Raw genomic sequence first — 21,947 nt, 5'->3', positions numbered from 1 at the left:
TTCATCTTAACTTCTCCTGGTAAGCAACGTTATAATTAAATGCTTGAAAGACTTAACATAAAACTCTTAGGATTAAATTTCTTATACTTTAATTGACAGGATATTTGTAGACAAACGTTTCACATGTAAGAACAAATTAAAATTACAGCTTTAAATTTTTATACTGCCTTATTTTTCTAAGGTTTTTGCATCTACTTAATCCACTTCATTTTATCCTTTTAACAATCCTGTGGCACAGGCAAAGAAGGCATTACTTTTCCTGTTTTAAAGATAAAAAATAAGATTTTTAAATCATGTACAGATAGACACAACAAATGCCTTTAACAGAGTGTGTAGAGAACCTCCCTTACACTGAACCTTGGACTGCAAATCAAGAAATAAGTCCTATCCCCCATACCTATTTAATACCTGACACCAATGCAGTACACATTTGAGTGTGAATGATCCTCTGCTCATATAAGAAAAGATGTTCAGTAACTGAATGCCAAGAAATTATCATGATTCTAGTACGGAATGGCAAAAATAGTAAAACATGACATTTTATAATAACTTATTTATGTAAGAGATATTAAAATACATAATATGATTTAGTTTAAAAGAAGTACAGAAACAACTATAATGAATTCCTACTAAAATGAAAAAAATTACCTCACTTTTTGAGAATGTTAAACATGGAAAGATATCTTCCTGGTAGATTTTGTCTAAGAAAGGACACGTCCTGTCCATTGTGGGCTCATCCTTCCACAATCGGAATTCATTATACAAGGATAAGTCAGCCTAACAGAAAAACCAAAGGAAAACACAAAAACATGTTTTAAAACATATAAACATAAAAACCGCTTTACAAAACCAAAACTAATTTAAACATCACTGAAAAAAAGCTCTTCATTTAAAATAATAAATTGAACCACTCTTGGTGGTTCAATACCTGGTAGCAGTTTTCCTTTTTAAAAAATGACTCTCAAATAATACCTGGTAGCATAATACCTGGTAGCAGTTTTCCTTTTTAAAAAATGACTCTCAAATAACCAATTAGCCTTTTTCCAAGCATCATTCACTACCATGTTCAATAACACTACTATTATCCTCACTCTGAGCTCCTTCTCCCATCCCCACCAAAAATGCTGGAGTTCCTCTTAAGACACAGGTGGCACACTATTCAGAATATAATAAATGATGACAAGTGTTTTCTGAAAACAATCAAAAGGTAATTTGGAACCTAATTAATTATAGTGTCTGAATAAACTGAGACTGGCTGAACTGTGAAACCTAGTTTGGGATCAAAAATGACACTAATTGTTCTACTATAACTTGAAGGCATTCCAAAAAGAATTGTCAAAATGTTATTGCATAACCAACAGGATTAAAAAAAAAAGAATATGTAAAGCCTTCTAAACGACCTTAAAATACAACATTTATTTAGATATTTTTGACATATTTTTGGCTTCCAGTAACTACCATCTTAGGCATCAATAATAATCCACTGCTGGCACCTGCCTTCCTATTCACTCCTCCAGCTGTCCCTCTCTTTCTCACCTCCCTAATAAATTTTCCCCAAGTATTCTTCCCTACAGATTCTCAGATTCCCTCAGTCCAGCTCAATAGCATCTGCTGGAATACAAAGTTGCACTGACATCAGCCACCCAAACTAGAGCAGTCTCCCCCATCCTACAGCTCTAAGCTGCTCTTGTCCAGAGGCACTGGATACACCATAAATGATGCACTGACTACAGCTACAGACTGCCTCTAGGATAGCTCAATCAGATGTGCAAGTAGTCTACAAAAATGTAACATAGAGCTGAGTGTAGCCAAGCCTTCCTACAGACTTCCTTTTAAGGTGTATAAGGGCAATCTCCATGTGAATATTTTTTTCAGCCCAATTCATAAATTCCTTGAATCAAAGCAAAAGCAACAGGATAAATAATATTAGCATATAAGCAATACTTATATTTTCAAATGCATTTTCTTTGTAAAGTTACTGAGAAAAAGGACACTTCCTCAATTCCATTTATCTTCTAAATAAGACTCTTTAATCTTCGTTCCTAATTCACTTACCTCCTGGCTCTAATAAGAGATGTCACATCTCCAATTTAACAGTCTGTTTAATATTAACTTCTCAAATGTATTTGTTCGCAACATATATTGATTTATATGAGCACACACTAATGACCTAAGTCTGTTACTCTTTCTTAAGAAAGATGCAAATTTATTCCCTATTTAATAAATGGTGCTGGGAAAACTGGCTAGCCATATGTAGAAAGCTGAAACTGGATCCCTTCCTTACACCTTATACAAAAATTAATTCAAGATGGATTAAAGACTTACATCTTAGACCTAAAACCATAAAAACCCTAGAAGAAAACCCAGGCAATACCATTCAGGACACAGGCATGGGCAAGGACTTCATGTTTAAAACACCAAAAGCAATGGCAACAAAAGCCAAAATTGACAAATGGGATCTCATTAAACTAAAGAGCTTCTGCACAGCAAAAGAAACTACCATCAGAGTGAATAGGCAACCTACAAAATGGGAGAAAATTTTTGCAACCTACTCATCTGACAAAGGGCTAATATCCAGAATCTACAATGAACTCAAACAAATTTACAAGAAAAACACAAACCACCCCATCAAAAAGTGGGCGAAGGACATGAACAGACACTTCTCGAAAGAAGACATTTATGCAGCCAAAAAACACATGAAAAAATGCTCACCATCACTGGCCATCAGAGAAATGCAAATCAAAACCACAATGAGATACCATCTCACACCAGTTAGAATGGCAATCATTAGAAAGTCAGGAAACAACAGGTGCTGGAGAGGATGTGGAGAAATAGGAACACTTTTACACTGTTGGTGGGACTATAAACTAGTTCAACCATTGTGGAAGTCAGTGTGGCGATCCCTCAGGGATGTAGAACTAGAAATACCATTTGACCCAGCCATCCCATTACTGGGTATATACCCAAAGGACTATAAATCATGCTGCTATAAAGACACATGCACACGTATGTTTATTGCGGCATTATTCACAATAGCAAAGACTTGGAACCAACCCAAATGTCCAACAATGATAGACTGGATTAAGAAAATGTGGCACATATACACCATGGAATACTATGCAGCCATAAAAAATGATGAGTTCATGTCCTTTGTAGGGACATGGATGAAACTGGAAATCATCATTCTCAGTAAACTATCGCAAGAACAAAAAACCAAACACCACATATTCTCACTCATAGGTGGGAATTGAACAATGAGATCACATGGACACAGGAAGGGGAACATCACACTCTGGGGACTGTTGTGGGGTGGGGGGAGGGGGGAGGGATAGCATTGGGAGATATACCTAATGCTAGATGACGAGTTAGTGGGTGCAGCGCACCAGCATGGCACATGTATACATATGTAACTAACCTGCACATTGTGCACATGTACCCTAAAACTTAAAGTATAACAATAATAATAAAAAAAAAGAAAGATGCAAATTTATAAAAAAAAAAAAAAAAAAAAAAAAAGAAAAGAAAAAGGACATAAACCCCAAAGCAGGTAAGTGGTATTCTAAGGAAAGATTCTAGTTTAAACCATTTATTAAGAGCTGACTCTGCCAGGAACCACCGTAAGCACTTTACAAACATTTAATCCTCACAACTGTGCAAGACAGATATTATGATTGCCATTTGTAATTTGCCGGAGATTGCATAGCAAGAAAGCAGTAAAGTCTGAATTCAAATCTAAGTGGCTTGATCCCAAAGCCTTGCACTGGGCATGTATGTCTGCATGCATGCATGTGTATTTTAAATGTTTACAGAAGACATGTTGCTAATGTCGTAACTGAGTGCCCCATCATATTTTCTACAAAAACACGGACATGCTTCATTTTCTCCCAGATTGTTACATATTTTTCTAAGACTTACACAGGTCAAATTTATGTAATTCCTTTGCCTAGTAAGACTTTTTGACAAGTTTTTCATGAAACATCAGAATATAACATGTACCTGAAGAGCAAAGGTTATTATTTTGAAGTTATATGCTGCCTATGCACATTTTAAGGGATTTCAAAAACTAAAAATGAATCTTTACCAAGTTCCATGAGAAGACACTTATAATTTTGTTAGTGTAAATGGGGGGGGAAGTACATAATTACTTACACATACTGAGTAAGAAACACCAAAAATACAAGTTGTACCAGGCAATTAAAATTGCTATTTAAATTCCAAAGAATTAGAATTAAAGTTAGGACAAAGAAGTTTCTTAAATGTTTAACAGAAACCAATGTGAATTTTGGATTTGGTTACATTCAGATTTAACCAAGTATTGAACTTCTCTCTTACCAGCATCTTTTTTATTGATAATTCGTCAAAATGCAATTCAATTAAAACAGGTTAACATTGGTTATTCCATTTAATAAACTCCTGGCTTCCATACAAAAATTTAACAAGCACACACATTTCTTCAAGATTAATGATGGACTTGAATTTAACAATGTAAAAGATGGCTTCTAAGAAGAAATGGGAAAGCTTCATAAATTATTGATCAATCCTCTTAGAAATGCATTCTCACAGTATACAATGATTAAAAATTTTTACTCTAAACAGCCCAAAATATTTATATATTATTTCAGTTATCTTTATAACATATCTTTTAAAATAAGACTATTATTATTATTATGATTTTGAGACAGTTTCGCTCTTGTTGCCCAGGCTGGAGTGTGATGGTGCAATCTCAGCTCACCGCAACCTCCGCCTCCCAGGTTCAAGGGATTCTCCTGCCTCAGCCTCCTGAGTAGCTGGGATTATAAGCATGAGATACCATGCCCAGCTAATTTTATATTTTTAGTACAGATGGGGTTTCTCCATGTTGGTCAGGCTGGTCTCGAACTCCCAACCTCAGGTGATCCTCCGGCCTTGGCCTCCCAAAGTGCTGAGATTACAGGCATGAGCCACCACGCCCGGCCCATTATTTCGTTTTTAAATTTTTAATTGTTATGGATACATGATAATGGTAGCCTTACATAGTAGTAAGTGTCTGAATAACAGACTGGCTGAACTGTGAAACCTAATTTGGGATCAAAAATGACAGTAATTGTTCTACTATAACTTGAAATTTCACTTAGCAAAATGTCTTCCAGCCTTATGTCATTGCAAGGCTACCATTATTTCTATTTTTTTGTTGCTTAATTATCTAAATTAACTCTAGGACTCCCTTGCTGACATAAAATTCTTTCTCTCTGAATTTAAATAAAAGCAATGTATTGATCTTTAAGAAAATCATCTTATTTTCACATATTTCTTATATCCATACTTTGTAAGTACACTCTAGCAATAAATTTTGACTAGCCAGATCATTAAAGCCACCCACTCTCCTCTAGAAAACACATGACAGTTTCCTCCCTTAATGAAATACTGAGATTAAGAAACTTACCAAGTTTCCAGCAGGTACTCCAAGGTCAGCCAGGTAGAAAATGGAACTGAAGAATCCCTGAAAGCAGCCAGCTCTAGATAAAGCCTCCCCCATCTTAATACTGCATTATTTTGTACTAAAAATTTTGCTGGCAAAAATGATAACTGACACCTCAGTGATGAGAATTAACAAGTATCGACAGAGTCAGAGGGGATAGTCCTTGATGAGTTACCTCTTTGCAGTCTTTTACAATTGGCTGTATCACACTGAGGTCCTGATGACTGCCACTCATAGCACTGCTTGTGCTTTTATTTCTTGTATGCCCCTTTTTAAAAGGTGTCTTTCCACCTGGCAAAGGCTCCTGCGTAGGTGATGTTGGAGAACTGGACAATACAAGTGTCTTCAATGCAGCTACTTCAGCTTGAAGTACATCAATCTTGGAAAGAAATCAACATAGTCACATACATTAAATACATTTCATGACATATGCAGCTAAATATTAGCAATCTGGTCAAAACACTTTCAAAGATGAAAAGTAAGTTTAATTTGTATTTCCTGTGGAGTAATAAAAAGAAACTAAAATCAAGTTTTTTGATGTTTCCATATGGTTTGGATTCATCTATTATTAACAACGTCAAATGAAACTGTGAAAATTACCAAAATACCTAACATTTATGTGAATTTTCAAAATCTTCAAAATATAATAGCTTATGATTAGTTGTAGAAGTTCACTCCTAAAACAGTAAAACCTAATAACATTTAGGTGGCTTTTCTCAGTGAATTTAAAAACTAAGTATTAACATTAAAATGTGATTCTATAATCCTTTGGATAATTCATGTGATTTACAAGGCTTTAAATCATTTGGTTCTCATATAAATGGACATGAAATGTTTACTATTAATTATACCTACATAGTAGCTATTTTCTTCCATTTTTCTGTAGTTTCCAAATTGAAAACAAGCACTACTTTACGATCAGAACAAAATCCAACAGATGTTAAGGTATCTTTAAAACAGTTATCACTAATTTATTTTATACTATTAAGAGCTGCAAAAACTCACTTTTCCTTGTGCTTCTTTTAGCTGTTTTTCTGCTGTTGCCTGCTTGATATTTGCTTCTCTCACCATTTTATGAGCTTCCTGAAAAAGTTAACATCTCAAATTTTAGAAACAAAGTAGCATTTGTTTTCAAAAAGCTCTTGCCAAATGTTTACGATTGAAGCAAAGATATACTACCAAAAGTTAGCCTGAAGATAAGTATTCAATGTCAACTATGGAAGCAGCAGTTGACAACAGAGAGACAAACTATGAGACATTAGGAATAGGTGCCTTCTTTTAGGACCTATTACCACTGAGGCAGCCAAGTTGAGATCAATCATCCTGATAAATACTTGCGTAAGGACTGTGAATGTGACAGGCAAACAATGACCAACGTGTCAAAGCCAACTCCTTTGCAGTCAGCTTTTTATAATGTGGTCACTATATATGTTCTTATTAGTCAAAGCAAAGACATACAGGAGGGACAAGTAAAAACATTAACACACCAATAATGTTGCAGTTTATAGTAATGACAGCTAAGAAGCCTTAGAGCTTTCAATAAAAACATTCACAAAATTTTATTATGTGACAATTTTGTGAAGAGCAACCTAAAAAGGCAAATCAGTTTACCCTTTAATAGAGTTTTAATCTTCTAGTACCACAAATATGAAACTCTAGGTATTTAATTCCTTTTTATTCATATAATGTTTATTCATGAGACATTTACTCATGTCATCTTCTTGTGAGGTACTGCTCCAGATGCTGATTACGTACTGGGAAAGGACAAAGTCCCTGCTCTTAAGGAGCTTACATTCTGATTATATGTATTAACCAAATAAAACATCAGAATAAGAATTGCGGGTTTTATTCTAAATGCAATATGAAGCCTTACAGTTTTTTTAAGGAAGACATGATCATTTTATTTTTAAAATATTACGCCCTTGTATAGAATAATCCCTGTAAGGGATTAAGAATGGACTGGAAGCATATATAGGGTGCTTGAGATAGTGCCCCGAGATTTAAGAACTTACGTTTTAGAACTTTAGTTTACAATTTATCAGAGGAAGGAAGGAAATGAGCTTCAAATATATTTAATGAATAGTTTGACAATGGCACCCTCACTAGATCTGTCAAAATGCACAGTGGTAGAATGGAAAGGTGGAAGTTCTTTACATCAGAGTTTGACTGTTTCCCATTTGTTCATTAGCTTTTACAGTATTGTAACATTGCAGTTTGTGTGTGCCCATGAATGTGAATTTGCAGCTTATACTAGTTTAAATAGGAGAATCTTTACTATCAATGATTTATAGCAAAATGATATTAACCATGAAGATATTCCATGCACTATTATTCTGGCTATCTTGGCAAAGTCCTTAAGAGCTGTCAAATTTAATGAGTTAAATATTCTCCTTTTAAAAATAACAAATGTTTCAGATTTGCTGAATTTTTCTGGGACAAGTGGCTGTCAACACAAAACTATTTGGCAATGTTTTAAAAATAATAAACACAGCTAATCTGACCCTTCAAGATAAGTAACATTTTAACTTTAAATGAAAAAGTAATCCATACTATGGAGAGAATAGTTGACTAAATTTTTGGAAATGGACTCTGTTTTCATTAATAGTGGATTATGCAATTTGTACCAAACCTCCAACGGAGAATGATTAGAAAAGCTAGATAAGTTTTTTGTTTGTTTTTAAAATGTGTTTGAAGGTATTTGAGAACTAACAAAATAGTGAAGTAAACTTAGAGTGATGTGAAATTTTAGGTGACTTTTCCACTACAGACATAAGGGTTACAGTGAAAAGGTATAACATACATATAATTGGAGCCCTAAAAGGAAAGATGAGCACAAGACTGGGGCAGGATCAGTTGCTAAAAAGATGACATGCAGAATTTTTACAGAATTTTTTAAAAATTGACAAAAAACATCAAAAGGTAGACTCAAAAAAAGTTTGAAAATTTTCCATCACACTGCCCTTCCAAAGCTGAAAATGATATAAGTATCACCTATACCAGGAGTCGGTAAACGTTTTCTGTAAAGAGTCAAACACTATGTATACATATACAGCCTCAGTTGCAACTCCTCAGCTCTGCTGTTGCAATATGAAAGCAGCCATAGACAATACACAAATTAGTGTGGCAAACATAATAAATATTTATGAACACTGAAATATACATATCATTTTGTTTTTCTTTTAGCATATCCAGCACTTCTCAGTTACCTTTTTTTTGGAGGGGAGGTGGTGAGCAAACAAGATCTACCTTCTTAGCAAATTTGTAACATACAATATAGTCGTGCTGTACACTGGGTCTTCAGAATTTATCTATCCTGCATAACTGACACTTTGTACCAATGACCAACATCTCCCATTTCTCCCACTTCCCAGCCCCTGACAACCACCCATCTACTCTGTGCTTCTATGAGCTCAACTATTTTAGATTCCACATATAAGTGAGATAATGTAGCATTTGTCTTTCTGTCTTGCTTATTTCACTTAGCAAAATGTCCTCCAGGTTCGCTCATGTTGTTGCAAAAGGCAGGATTTCCATTTTAAGACTGAGTAGTATTCATATACACACACATACCCCCCACATTTTCTTTATCCATTCATCAACAGACATATAACTTGTTTCCATAACTTTGCTACTGTGAATAATGCTGCAATGAACATGGAAGTACAGATAACTCATCAGGATAGCAATTTTCTTTTGGATATATATCTGGAAGTGGGATTGCTGGATCATGCAGTAGCTTTATTTTTAATTTTTTGAGCAGAAACTTCCATACTGTTTTCCATAATGGCTGTACCAATTTACATTCCCACCAATAGCACACAAGTTCCTTTTCTCCACATCCTTGCCAACATTTACTATCTTTTGTATTTTGATAATAGCCATTCTAATCAGTGTGGGGTGCTATCTCATTGGGGAGCGACTGGCATTTGCCTGATGATTACTGATGCTGGGTACCTTATCATATACCGGTTGGCCATTTGTATGTCTTCTTAGGAGAAATGTCTATTTAGGCCCCTAGCCCATCTTCCAATTGGGTTGTTTTTTGCTACTGCATGCCTTATATACTTTGGATATTAACTCCTTATCAGATACACGGTTTGCAAATGTTTTCCCATTCAGTATGCCGCTTCTTCATTTTGTTGACTGTTTTTTGCTAGGCAGAAGCTTTTTAGTTTGATGCACTCCCACTTGTCCATTTTGTTTTTGTTGCCTGTGCTTTTGGTGTCACATCCAAAAAAATCACTGCCCAGACCAATGCCAAGAAGCTTTTTCCTTGTTTCTTCTGAGATTTACAGTTTTAGGTCTTATGTGTAAGTCTTTAATCCATTTGAATTGATTTTTCTTTATGGTGCAAGATCAGGGTCTAATTTCATTCATTTGCATGTGGATATCCAATTTTCTCAGCAGCATTTATTGATAAGACTATCTACTCCCCACTAGGTGTCCTTAGCATCTTTGTTGAGGGTCAGCTAACCAAAAATGTGTCATTTCTGGGCTCTCCATTCTCTTCTATTGGTCCACGTCTGTTTTTATATCAGTGCCATACTGTTTTTACTGCTGTAACTTTGTCATGTACTTCGAAATCAGGAAGTGCGATGCATCCAGCTTTATTTTTCTTGCTCAAGATTACTTTGGGGCTGGGCATAGTGGCTCACGCCTGTAATCCCAGCACTTTGGGAGGCTGAGGCAGGTAGATCACCTGAGGTCAGGAGTTCAAGACCAACCTGGCCAACATGGTGAAACCCGTTTCTACTAAAAATACAAAAATTATCTGGGTGTGGTGGTGCACACCTGTAATCCCAGCTACTCAGGAGGCTGAGGCAGGAGAAAAGCTAGAACCCAGGATGCGGAGGTTACAGTGAATCAAGATCGCACCATTGAACTCCAGCCTAGGCAACAGAGCAAGACTCCATCTCAAAAAAAAAAAAAAATTACTTTGGCTATTAACATCTTTTGTAGCTCCATATGAATTTCCTACTTCTGTAAAAAATGCCATTGGGATTTTCACAGGGATTGCATTGTATCTGTAAATCACTTGGGTAGAATAGACATTTTAACAGTATTAATTCTTCCAACCAATGAACACAAATCTCTTTCCATCTGTGTCTTAATTCCCTTCATTAACTGTATTATAATTTTCAGTATACACGTCTTTTTGCCTCTTTGGTTAAGTTTATTCCTGAGTATTTTATTCTTTTTGATGCTTTTTGACACTGAAATCATGAGATTGTTCTCTTAAATTCCTTTTCAGGTAACTGGTTGTCCATGTATAGAAACATCATTAATTTTTGTATCCTGCAACCCTATCAAATTCATTTATTAGTTCTAACTTTTTTGTTGTTGAATCTTTAGAATTTTCTACATTTGTGATCATGTCATCTGCACACAGAGATTATTTCTTCCTTTCCAATTTGGTTGCCTTTTCTTTTTCTTGACTGATTGCTCTAACATTCCAGAACTGTGCTGTACAGAAATGGTGAACAGTGGGCATCCTTGTCTTATACCAGATCTTAGAGGAAAAGCTTTCAATTTCCCCCATTGATTATGATTGTTAGCTATGGGTTTCCATATATGGTCTTTATTGTCTTAAAGTAAGTTCCTATATCTATTTTGTTGAGAGTTTTAGCATAAATGAATGTGGAATTTTGTCAAATGCTTTTTCTGCTTCTATTAAGATTATAATGTATATTATTATATCATTCTATTACTGTGGTTTATCACACTGATTGATTTGCCTATGTTGATGCATCCTTGCATCCCAGGGACAAATCCCATTTGATCACAGTGTATAATCCTTTTAATATGTTACTGAATTTGATTTTCTAACATTTTATTAAGGGCTTCTGCACCTATGTTCATTGAGAATATTGGCCTATAGTTTTTTTCCTTGTGGTACATTTACTGGCTTTGGTATCAGAGTGATATTGGCCTCATAAAATGAGTTTGGAAGGGTTCCCTCTTCTATTTTTGTAAGAGTGTAAAAAGAATTGGCACTGATTCTTCTTTGAATGTTTGGTAGAATTTACCTGTGAAGCCATCTAATCTTGGGCTTTTTTGTTTCTACTTCTTGATTCCATTTTCCGGAATCTGATTCCAGAAAACTGAGTCAGTTTCTAGGAATTTATCTATTTCTTCTAGATTATCCAATTGATTGGCATGTGGTTCATAAAAGTCACTTATGATCTTTTTTATTTCTGAAGCATCCATTGTAATACCTCCTCTTTCATTTCTGATTTGAGTCCTCTCTTTTCTTGGTTTGTCTAGCTAAGGGTTTTTATTTTTTTCAAGAAACTCAGGTTTTCTTAATATTTTCTATTATTTTCCTATTCTCTATTTCTACTCTGATCTTTGTTATTCCCTTCCCTCTGCTAAGTTTGGACTTAGTTTGTTCTCCTTCTAATTCCTTGAGGTATAAAGTTAGGTTGAGATTGTTCTTCTTTTTTAATGTAGGCCTTTATCCCTCTTAGTACCGCTTTTTCTGCATCTCTTAAGTTTTGGTACGTTGTGTTTTCAGTTTTATTCGTCTCAAGAAACTTTTCAAGTTCCCTTTTGATTTTTTGACTCAAAGGTTGTTCAAAAGGATATCATTGTTTAGTTTCCACATATTTGAGTTTTCCTGTTTTCTATTATTGATTCCTAATTGAATTCCATTGTGAGTGGAAAAGATTCTTAGAATGATTTTGATCTTCTTAAATTTGAGACTTGTTTTGTGACCTAACATGAACTATACTGGAGAATGTTTCATGTGCACCTGAGAAGAATGTATATTCTTTTGCTGTTGTGTTAAAAGTTCCATACGTATCTGTTAGATCCATTTGGTCTATAGCGTTATGCAGTTCTGCTGTTTCCTTATTAATTTTCTGTCTGAATAATCTACTCATTAGAGAGACTGTGGTATTGAAGTCACCTATTATTAATGTATTACTGTATCAGCCTTCAGATCTGTCAGTTTGTTTTACACATTTAGGTGCTTTGATGTTGGGTGCATATATACAGTCATGCACCACATAACATTTCAGTGAACAATGGACTGCATATATGACAGTGGTCCCATAAAATTATACCATATTTATTTTTACTTTACTTTTTCTATGTTTAGATACGTAAATATTTACCATTGTATCACAAGTGCCAACAGTATTCAGTATAGTAACATGTTGTACAGGTTTGTAGCCCAGGAGCAATAAGCAATATCATATAGCCAAGGTGTGTAATAGGCTGTACCATCTAGGTTTTACCACATCTTGGTTTGTGTAAGCATACTCTACCGATTTCTGCACGATGAAATCTATAATGACAAAATAATGATTTAAAATAGGGAAAGATGTATTTTATATTAGACCAATAGATGTGTGAGTTATCAGCAGTATTAGATCTATTTTTGAAAATGGAACTTAGACCAGACCTTCATCTGGATAATAAACTGTTAAAAGTTTAACTTTTAACTTCTCTTTAACTTTCCACTCTTCCTATCCTTAAATTTATTCTCCTCTCATCTCTGATGACTAGCTAGCTAAATAAATAAACAGATTAATTTTAAAATGTTCATGAAAGAAAATGACCCCAAAAAGACAGAAAAGAAGGCAAAGGGGTATGGAGCAGAGAAGGCATGGAAAGCCCTACATGTCTAAAGACATTCAGGGCAATGTTACTTGTAATGATAAAAGTTGTGGAACAGGCACCTAGTAGATTATGACTATCGTTACAATTAGTGATGGTGCAGCAACATTAAAAATGTTATTTAGAAAAACACAAAATATTAAATTACAACTAGGTAAGAATACATACATACCTGAGACTGTGAAATAGATTATGCATAAATAATAACAAAAGGTGATGGAATTTCCATCCCCCCAAGTTTATTATAATAAAAGTTTTAAGAACAAATCTTTAGGAAAAAAACATATATATACCGTTAAATGATAATGGCATTAGCCATTCCAGTAACACATCAATGTTTTTGTTAAGGAACTTCTAAAGACTCAAGGTCTTAACCCAAAGGAGACACTTTACGGCAACAGTTCTTACTCATGGAAGTACTACCCTCACCTCACCCCCAGGGGTATTTGTATGCTGTCAAAATGACCGGGGGTATTACCAGCATTTTTCTGAGCAAAGCCTATTATGATGGTTAATTGTGTATATGTCAACTTGACTGAATCACAGGGTGCTCGAATATGTAGTCAAACATTATCCTGAATGTTTCTGGATAAGAATAACATTTACATTGGTAGACTGAGTAAAGTAGACTGCCCTCTAGAATGTGGGTGACCCTCATCCAATCAGTTGATGGCCTGAATAGAACAAAAAAGGGTGACGCTCCCTCAAGGAAGAGATTTTTTTTCTGCCTTCAGACTCAAACTGAAACATTTGCTCTTCCCAGTTCTCAGACCTTCAAAGTTGGACTGGAAGTGCACCATCAGCCCTCCTGGGCCTCCAGTTTGCTGACTCCCACTGCAGCTCCCTGGGACTTGCCAGCCTCCATAACAGCAAAAGCCAACTCCCTATAATAATGAGTGCCTCTGTCCCTCTCTCTCCCTCTCTGTATCTCTCTATACATGTATATGTATATAGGTTCTGTTTTTCTGGAGAACGCTGACTAAAACACCAAGGACACTAAACGTCCTACAATGTTAGTGGCACCCCTATGGAGAAACACTGCTCCAGTTAGGTAGAAATTTTTCCTGGTGGTGGGCTGGATATAAAAAGTATGCCTTCTTACAAGTAGATGTGCCTTCTAACATTTCTCAAATCATCCCATGTAAGATGACTATCTCAAAGAGTTTGCCCTCTTAGTTGTACAGTCATATGTAGTTAATCTAAAGTAGCCCGTAAATACTTGGTAAAATAAAAACCAATACTAAAATTTGCCTCCTTTCTTTGCACACATACATTTTTAAATAATCTGATACTGGTGGCCCATAGATGTTTTTTATTTCTTTTCACATCATCTTAAGTTGTAAACTCTACATTGCTTAAAGATTTCTCTTTTGCTTAGAGGACTTATAAATATACATGAAGCTAAGCAAATCTTTTTCAAGATTCCCTCAAAATACAATTTTGTCAATATATAAAAGTCAAGATGTTGCTGTTGGCCAAGATGTAAATAGACCAACCTCAAATAGACTAGCTGTGAGTTCTTCCAATTCCTGTCCAAGTTGATCTCGCACTTTTGAAAGCCTCTCACATTCTTCATCTTTTAACTTCAGTTCCTAAGAGAAATTGATAATTTTATTTTGGATTTCCATAGTTTGAAGTTAGATTCAGCAGACTATATAATCTTTACTAATAAAATGATAAAATATGAATACTGTCACTTCCGACAATGTTCACATTGAAAGTATTTATCTAGCACCTGCTATGTGGAAGACAATCAGGCAAGTCCAAAATTACAGAAAATCCCAACTAACAAATTAAATTTTCACATTTCTTTCATAAAATATCCAAAAATTAAAAATATATATTATATATAAAATATATATAACATATATTACAGGTGAAAATAAACAAAATGACTTTTTTTCTTTAACTTTTTGCTATACATATTTATTTCCATCAAGTAAGGAATTTAATTATGCATATTTCAATAAAAATACACTTTTTTTATGTTTACTTTAAAAGCTATTTACTTATAGGTAACTTCATGTACCACACTGCAACTAACCTAAAATATCTATTAGGAGACTATATCCATTAAACAATGTAACCAGATATAAATGATGCATATTTGCATTTAAAATCAAGAAAAATGTTACCAAAAATCACATTCTACATTTATATTCAACTCCTCACCAGGTCACATATAGATGTTTTAAAATTCCTTTATTCAGATACTAAGCATACGCAATTTTGTATGCTTAAGTAGCCCTAAACTAATCTTTCAAACATAGGGGGGGACAATCTAAGCTCCTTACATATTAGTCACAATTAAACTAATAAAATAATGAGTTAGTGGTGTTATAATTGTGGTGGCAGTATAGTCTTTTAATCCCCCAAAGATAACTCCTAAAAACCAGATATACCAACAGGGATATGAGAAGATCCCAATGAAACTAAGTAAAAGAGAATCTCCATAATTCTCAGAATACTAAGAGAATGTGGATAAACTGCTCACAATGCATGATCACCAGATGTACAAAAGCAGCAGGAAATTAAAGCTACAACAGAGGTACCCTACAAAGCAACAAAACCCAAAAATCACTAAGAAATACTCCACAAACAAAGGACTCTATCTTTGGAGAAAACTCGGAGAGCAAATCTAAGAATAAACGGAGAGAAAGGAAAAGGTTTTCACAGGCTCCAACTTGCAGGTGACTGCAAAAACCTGTATAGTCAGTCCTATAGGCAGCAAAGAGTGCTACGAAGCTCTAAACCCTCAAGCATCTTAGAGGAGTACGTAACAAAGAGCCCTCACCAGAAGGACGGAGTCTCACCCTAAGGGGAAAAAAACTCGGAAGTCTCAAACAAAACTGCAGAGCAATGAAGATAGGGAGAAGGAAGGATCAGATATAAAGAGGGAAGGGAATGGCAAAGTTCCAAAGGAAACAGTTGACAGAAAATACTAGAGAGAGAAAATAAGTATCCTATGATGGGATGCTAAGCATGTAAAGCTCTCAGAAACAGTGCGCTAGAAAAGAAAAACCTTTTTGACCAAGGATTACCTACGAGACAAAGTGGCTACACACACACTCCAAAAACAACAGAGGAGAAAGACCTTCAAATGTAAACTGATAAAGCTATCCTGATTTATTCTTTCATAGGAATCTCTTCCTAATAGTCCAGGGAAATCCAGATCATTTAAACATGGGAAACAAAAATATGTAAAGTTATCACAATAATAAAGTTAAATACAAAGCCAAGTCACCTACAAGGGAAAGAAAATCAGACTGGTACCAAATTTCAACAGCAACATTTATGTTAGAAAACAATGAAGTAACATTTTTAAGTTACTCAAAGAAAAAAATGTGAGCTGAGTATTTTATATCCAGCCAAAGTGTCCTTCAAGTGTACAACCACAAAGTCATAAACCTGTAAGACCTTAGAAAATATCTCTCCTATAAGCTTGCCTGAGTGGACCAGAGAATGTTTCAGATTAAAAAAACAAAAAACAAAACAAAACAAAAAAACTGGATAAGCTGTAACATGATGGACTGGGGTAAGAAGAAAATACATGCAACTTTAGAACTAAAACTAAAAGATGGGAATATCAAGAGAATGAGAAGACAAGACACAAATTGGGAAAGAAATATTTGCAAATGACCTACATGATAAACTACTGTTATCCAAAATATACAAAGAACATTTAAAATCCAACAGCGAGAAAAGAACAACCCAATTAAAAACTGGGCAAATGACCAAAACAGACACTTCACCAGAGAAGGCAGATACACAGATGACAAATAAGCATGTGAAATGATGATCAACATCATATCTTATTAAGGAACCACTAATTAAAACAATGAGATGGCTGGGTGCAGTGGCTCATGCCTGTAATCTCTCAGCACTTTGGGAGGCTGAGGTGGGCGGATCACGAGGTCAGGAGTTCGAGACCAACTTGATCAACATGGTGATACCCCGTCTCTACTAAAAATACAAAAATTAGCCACGCATGGTGGCGTGTGCCTGTAATCCCACCTACTCAGAAGGCTGAGGCAGGAGAATCACTTGAACCCCGGAGGCGGAGATTGCAGTGAGCCGAGATCGCGCCACTGCACTCCAGCCTGGGCGATAGAGCGAGACTCGATCTCAAAAAGAAAAAACAAAACAAAAAAACAGTGAGATACCCTGCATACCTACTAGAATGGCCAAAACTCAGAACACGAGTTAGTGGTATTGTAACTATGGTGGTAATATAGTTTTTTAATCCCCCAAAGGGGGATTAAAATATCAAATACTAAAGAGAATATCAAATACTAAAGAGAATGTGAAAGAATAGGAACTCTAATTTATTGCTAGTGACAATGCAAAATGGGAAAGCTACTTTGGAAGATAGTTTGGCAATTTCTTACAAAGCTAACCATACTCTTATCATGGGATCCAGCGATCACACTTGCTGGTATTTGCCTAAATTAGTCAAACACATGTCCACACAAAAACCTGCAAACACATATTTACAGCAGCTTTATTCACTCATAACTGCCCAAACTTAGAAGCAGCAGATGGCCTTTACTAGGTGAATGAATAAACTGTGGTACATCCAGACAGTGAAATATCATTTTGTGCTAAAAGAAAATGAACTAACAAGCCATGAAAAGACATAAAAGAAGATTAAATGCACATTACTAAGTGAAAGAAGCCAATCTAAAAAGGCTACACACTATATGATTCCAACTCTATGACAATCTGGAAAAGGTAAGACTACAGAGATGTTAAAAAGATCAGTGGTTGCCAGGGTTTTTAGGGAGAAAGGGATGAGCAGGCAGAGCAAAGAGGATTTTTAGGTCAGTGAAACTATTCTGTAAGATACTATCATGGTAGACACATGTCATTATACCTTCATCAAAATCCACAGCATGTACAACACCAAAAGTAAACCCTAATGTAAACTATGAACTTTGGGAGACAATGTGTCAATGGAGGTGTATTAATTTTAAGAAATGTACCACTCTGGTAGGGAATGCTAATGGGGGGGATGCTGTGCGTGTGTGGAGACAGCAAGTACGTGGGGACTCTGTACTTTCAATTTTGCTGTGAACCTAAAACTGCTCTAAAAACTGCTCTAAAAGTGTCAATTTTTTAAAAATGGAGATAAAACTGACCAAATGGTATAAAAATGATATAAGCTCAAGGGATGTAAAATAACACATATTATTTTTAAAAACTAAAAAAATTACAAGAAAGGTGAAACTAAGTGTACTAACTTCTTAAGTATTACTTGGAAAAAGAGTTACAACTTGAAGCTCTCAAATCAACTGGGATAAACCCAAGTACATTTATGAACACAGTGATTGGCATTAAGATAATACTTGTAACTAAAATCAAATGATACAGGAAAAGGAAAGAGACAGTTTAGTATTGTTTGTGGCAGGAAACAAAGGTAGTATATAAAGAACTTTTAAGATATATAAATGCATTTGATTAAAAATAACAAAACAAAAATCAAACCTTCCAAAATACTAATTAAAAAAAAAAAAAGATTTAGGAGGAATCAAGCACACTAGTGCCTAGGCAGCAAGCTTCATCTGCCCACTGACATCGGTCTTGGCAGCAGACCTGAAAGTTACCCTATAAATTGGCTCCAACCCTTCTGCTACCCAGCCATGGGCCCAGTTTATTACTGCTTGCACAAGGACCCAGAAAAATATTTACCCATATCCCACAACCCAGGAATGATTTGTCTGTCTGAGCCTCCTTGAAGGACCTGTCAGCCTTTGTCCCAAAGCAGGTCCTAAAGGATCCCACTCTCTACTCTAGCCTCTCTCACTACAGTCAGGGAAATGCCCCACCTGTGCAGGGAGCTTCTAGGGGAAGCTTGCCTGCCTGGGCTACCCTGGTGGGTTTGCCAGCCTCTGTCCCACAGCAGTGAAGGGGCCCAGACTTGGCTCCAGCCCCTCTACCTGCAGTTGGTAAACTGTCCCATCCATGCAGGAAATTACTGGGAAGCATGGATGTGGGCCACTGGGGCAAGCTCACCAGCCTCCATCCTACAGCAGAGTGTAAGGGGTCCCAGTCTCAGCTCCAGTTCCTTTTGCTGCAGTTGGGGAACTATCTCATCTGTGCAGGGAATTGCGGGGAAACATGCATCTGTCTAAGCAAATGGGACAGGCTTCCAGGTTCGGGTCGTTGGCCAACTTCCTCACAGTCAGGGTACCCCTACCTTGAGTCATCATTAGGTATATCCTGGCAGGAGCACCATGTCATCTTCGTGGTAAAAATGGGCTTAAGGCGCCCTCTACCGCTGAAATGGCTGCAGCAGTCACAGGCTTGACAACAGCCAGATCTCTAGATAGACCCACTGAAGGATGGGCACAAAGTCACACTGCAAAGACTTGAATAAATAACTAATTCGTTAATAAGCAGACATCAGTGTACATCCACAAGCATTCAGAACAATCAGGGAATTATGACTTCACCAAAGAGACAAAATAAGGTACCAATAACAGACCCTAAAAAGATGGAGATGTGTGATCTGTCAGAATAAAAATCAAACTAGCTGTGTTAAGGATCATCAGTGAACTTCAAGAAAATACAGATAAACAATTCAGAAATTTATCAGAAAAATTTAAGAGAGACGCTGAAAAAAAAAAAAAGTTCCCTAGCTAGAATGTGCAGTGAAAGCAGTGAAAAATGCAATAGAGCTTCAACAACAGAATTAACCAAGCGGAAGAAACGATGAGTGAGCTCAAAGGCAGGATAAGTGAAAAATATACAGGTAGAGAACAAAAAAAAAAAAGACTAAAGAGGAATGAAGAAAGCTTACAAGATCTGTGGGATAGCATCAAAAGAGAAAATGTTCAAGTAATTGGAGTTCAAGAGGGAATAAAGAAAGACAAATGGGTAGAAGGCGTATCCAAAAAAATAATAACAGAACATTTTCAAAACCTGAAGAAAAATAAAATCCAGATAAAGGAAAGTCAAAGATCACTAATCATATTCAACCTAAATAAGACTACCCCAAGGCATATTATAATCAAGCTCTCAAAGATCAAAGACAAGGAGGGGATTCTGAAAGCAGCAAGAGAAAAGAAGCAAGTTAACACACAAAAGAATTCCAATATGCCTGGCACCAAACTTCTCAGCAAGAACCTTGCAGATCAGGAGGAAGTAGGAGAATATATTCAGAAAGCTGAAGGAAAAAACAAACAAAAACACCAAGAATACTGTACCCAGCAAAGCCATCTTTCAGAAATGAAGATTAAAAGTTTCCCAGAAAAACAAAAGCTGAAGGAATTCAATACCATCAGAATTGTCTTACAAAAAATGCTAAACGGATTTCTTCAACCTGAAAGAAAAGAATGCTAACATGTAACAAAGAAACTTCTGAAGGTATAAAAATCACTGGCACAAGTCAGTAAACAGACAAATTCAGAATACTCTAATATTGTAATAGTGGTATATTAACCACTCCCATCTTTAGTTATTAAGACTAAAAGACAAAACTATTAAAAATAAGAACTATAATACTTTGTTAAGAGATAGACAATACACAAAGATATAAATTGTAACATCAAAAATTCAAAATGTGGGAAAAGAATGGAGTTAAAGTGTACGTTTTCTTTCTTTTCTTTGAGATAAAAATTAAGTTGTTAGCAGTTTAAAATAACTGGTTATGTTTTTTGTAAGCCTCATGGTAACCACAAAGCAAAATCCTACAATAGATACACTAAAAGTAAAAGGCAAGGTGTCAAAACATATTACTAGAGAAAATCACTTAACCACAAAGGAAGACAGTCAGAGAGGAAGGAAGGATCTACAAAACAACTATAAAAGAAGTACCAAAATTGCAGTAGTATGTCTTTACTTATTAGTAATTGTGTTGAATGTAAACGGATTAAAATCTCCAATAAGAGACGGAGTGACTGAATGAATTTAAAAAACAAGACCCAACTCCATGCTGCCTGCCTACAAGAGACTCAAATCCTCTGTAAGGACATACAGAGACTGAAAGGGAAAACATTCAATGCAAATAGAAAAACAAAAGAAAGCAGGAGTAGCTACCTATACTTATATTAGATAAAACAGACTTTAAGCCAAAAATTGTAAGAAGAAACAAGAGTATTATGTAATGATAAGGGGGCCAATAAACAGGATATAATAATTGTAAATATATATGCACCTTACATTGCAGCAAATATTAATAGACATAAAAGGATAGACTGTCATACAATAACAGTAAGGAAATTCAGTACTCACTCACTCCCAGAAATGGAAACAACTCAACGGCAAAAATACAAATAACATAATTTTAAAATGGGCAAAAGACCTGAATAAACATTTCTCAGAAGAAGACATACAAATGGCCAACAGGTATATGAAAAAATGCTCAGCATCATTAATAATTAAGGGACTGCAAATCAAAACAACCATGAGGTATCATCTCAACCCACTTAGAATGGCTATCATCAAAATGATGAAAAATAACAAACACTGAGGAGGATGTGGAGAAAGGGAATCTTTCATACAGTGTTGGTGGTAATATAAATTAGTACAGCCATTACAGACAACAGTATGGAGGTTCTCCCAAAAATTAAAAATAGAATATCCAGCAATTCCACTACTGGGAATAAAATTCACAGAAAAGTAAATCAGTATGTCAAAGAGACAGCTGCACTCCCAAGTTTACCGCAGCACTATTCTCAAAAGCTAAGACATGGAATTAACCTAAGTGTTCATCAGTGAATGAACTTTTTTTTTTTTTTTGGAGACAGGGTCTCACTCTGTCACCCAGGCTGGAGTGCAGTGACATGATCACAGCTCACTGCAGCCTCAACCACAGAAGCTCAAGCAATCCTCCCACCTCAGCTTTCCAAGTAGCTGGGAACACAGGCAT

At 35.6% G+C, this 21,947-nt stretch overlaps 1 protein-coding gene across 10 annotated transcripts in view; it reads right to left on the bottom strand.

Annotated features, from left to right (window-relative positions):
* The window catches only part of RAB3IP (RAB3A interacting protein), a 75,785-nt gene that overhangs the window by 20,119 nt on the left and 33,719 nt on the right, over positions 1 to 21,947 (bottom strand). For all 10 annotated transcript variants that reach the window (XR_010129495.1, XM_019038530.4, XM_063694665.1 and 7 more), the window contains 4 exons: positions 14,575 to 14,670; positions 6,464 to 6,541; positions 5,634 to 5,837; positions 649 to 777 (listed from right to left, as the gene is read on the bottom strand). Coding sequence is in view for 9 of the 10 variants with exons in the window: in XM_019038530.4 (XP_018894075.2) it covers positions 649 to 777; positions 5,634 to 5,837; positions 6,464 to 6,541; positions 14,575 to 14,670 (507 nt within the window). In the remaining variant the exon portion in view is untranslated. The remainder of the gene's footprint in view (positions 1 to 648; positions 778 to 5,633; positions 5,838 to 6,463; positions 6,542 to 14,574; positions 14,671 to 21,947) is intronic.

Source organism: Gorilla gorilla, chromosome 10, assembly GCF_029281585.2.
Source record: "Gorilla gorilla gorilla isolate KB3781 chromosome 10, NHGRI_mGorGor1-v2.1_pri, whole genome shotgun sequence".
In the NCBI taxonomy this organism is placed as follows: domain Eukaryota; kingdom Metazoa; phylum Chordata; class Mammalia; order Primates; family Hominidae; genus Gorilla; species Gorilla gorilla.
The sequence above is the reverse complement of the archived record's forward strand: the minus strand, read 5'-3'. Positions and strand labels throughout refer to the sequence as shown.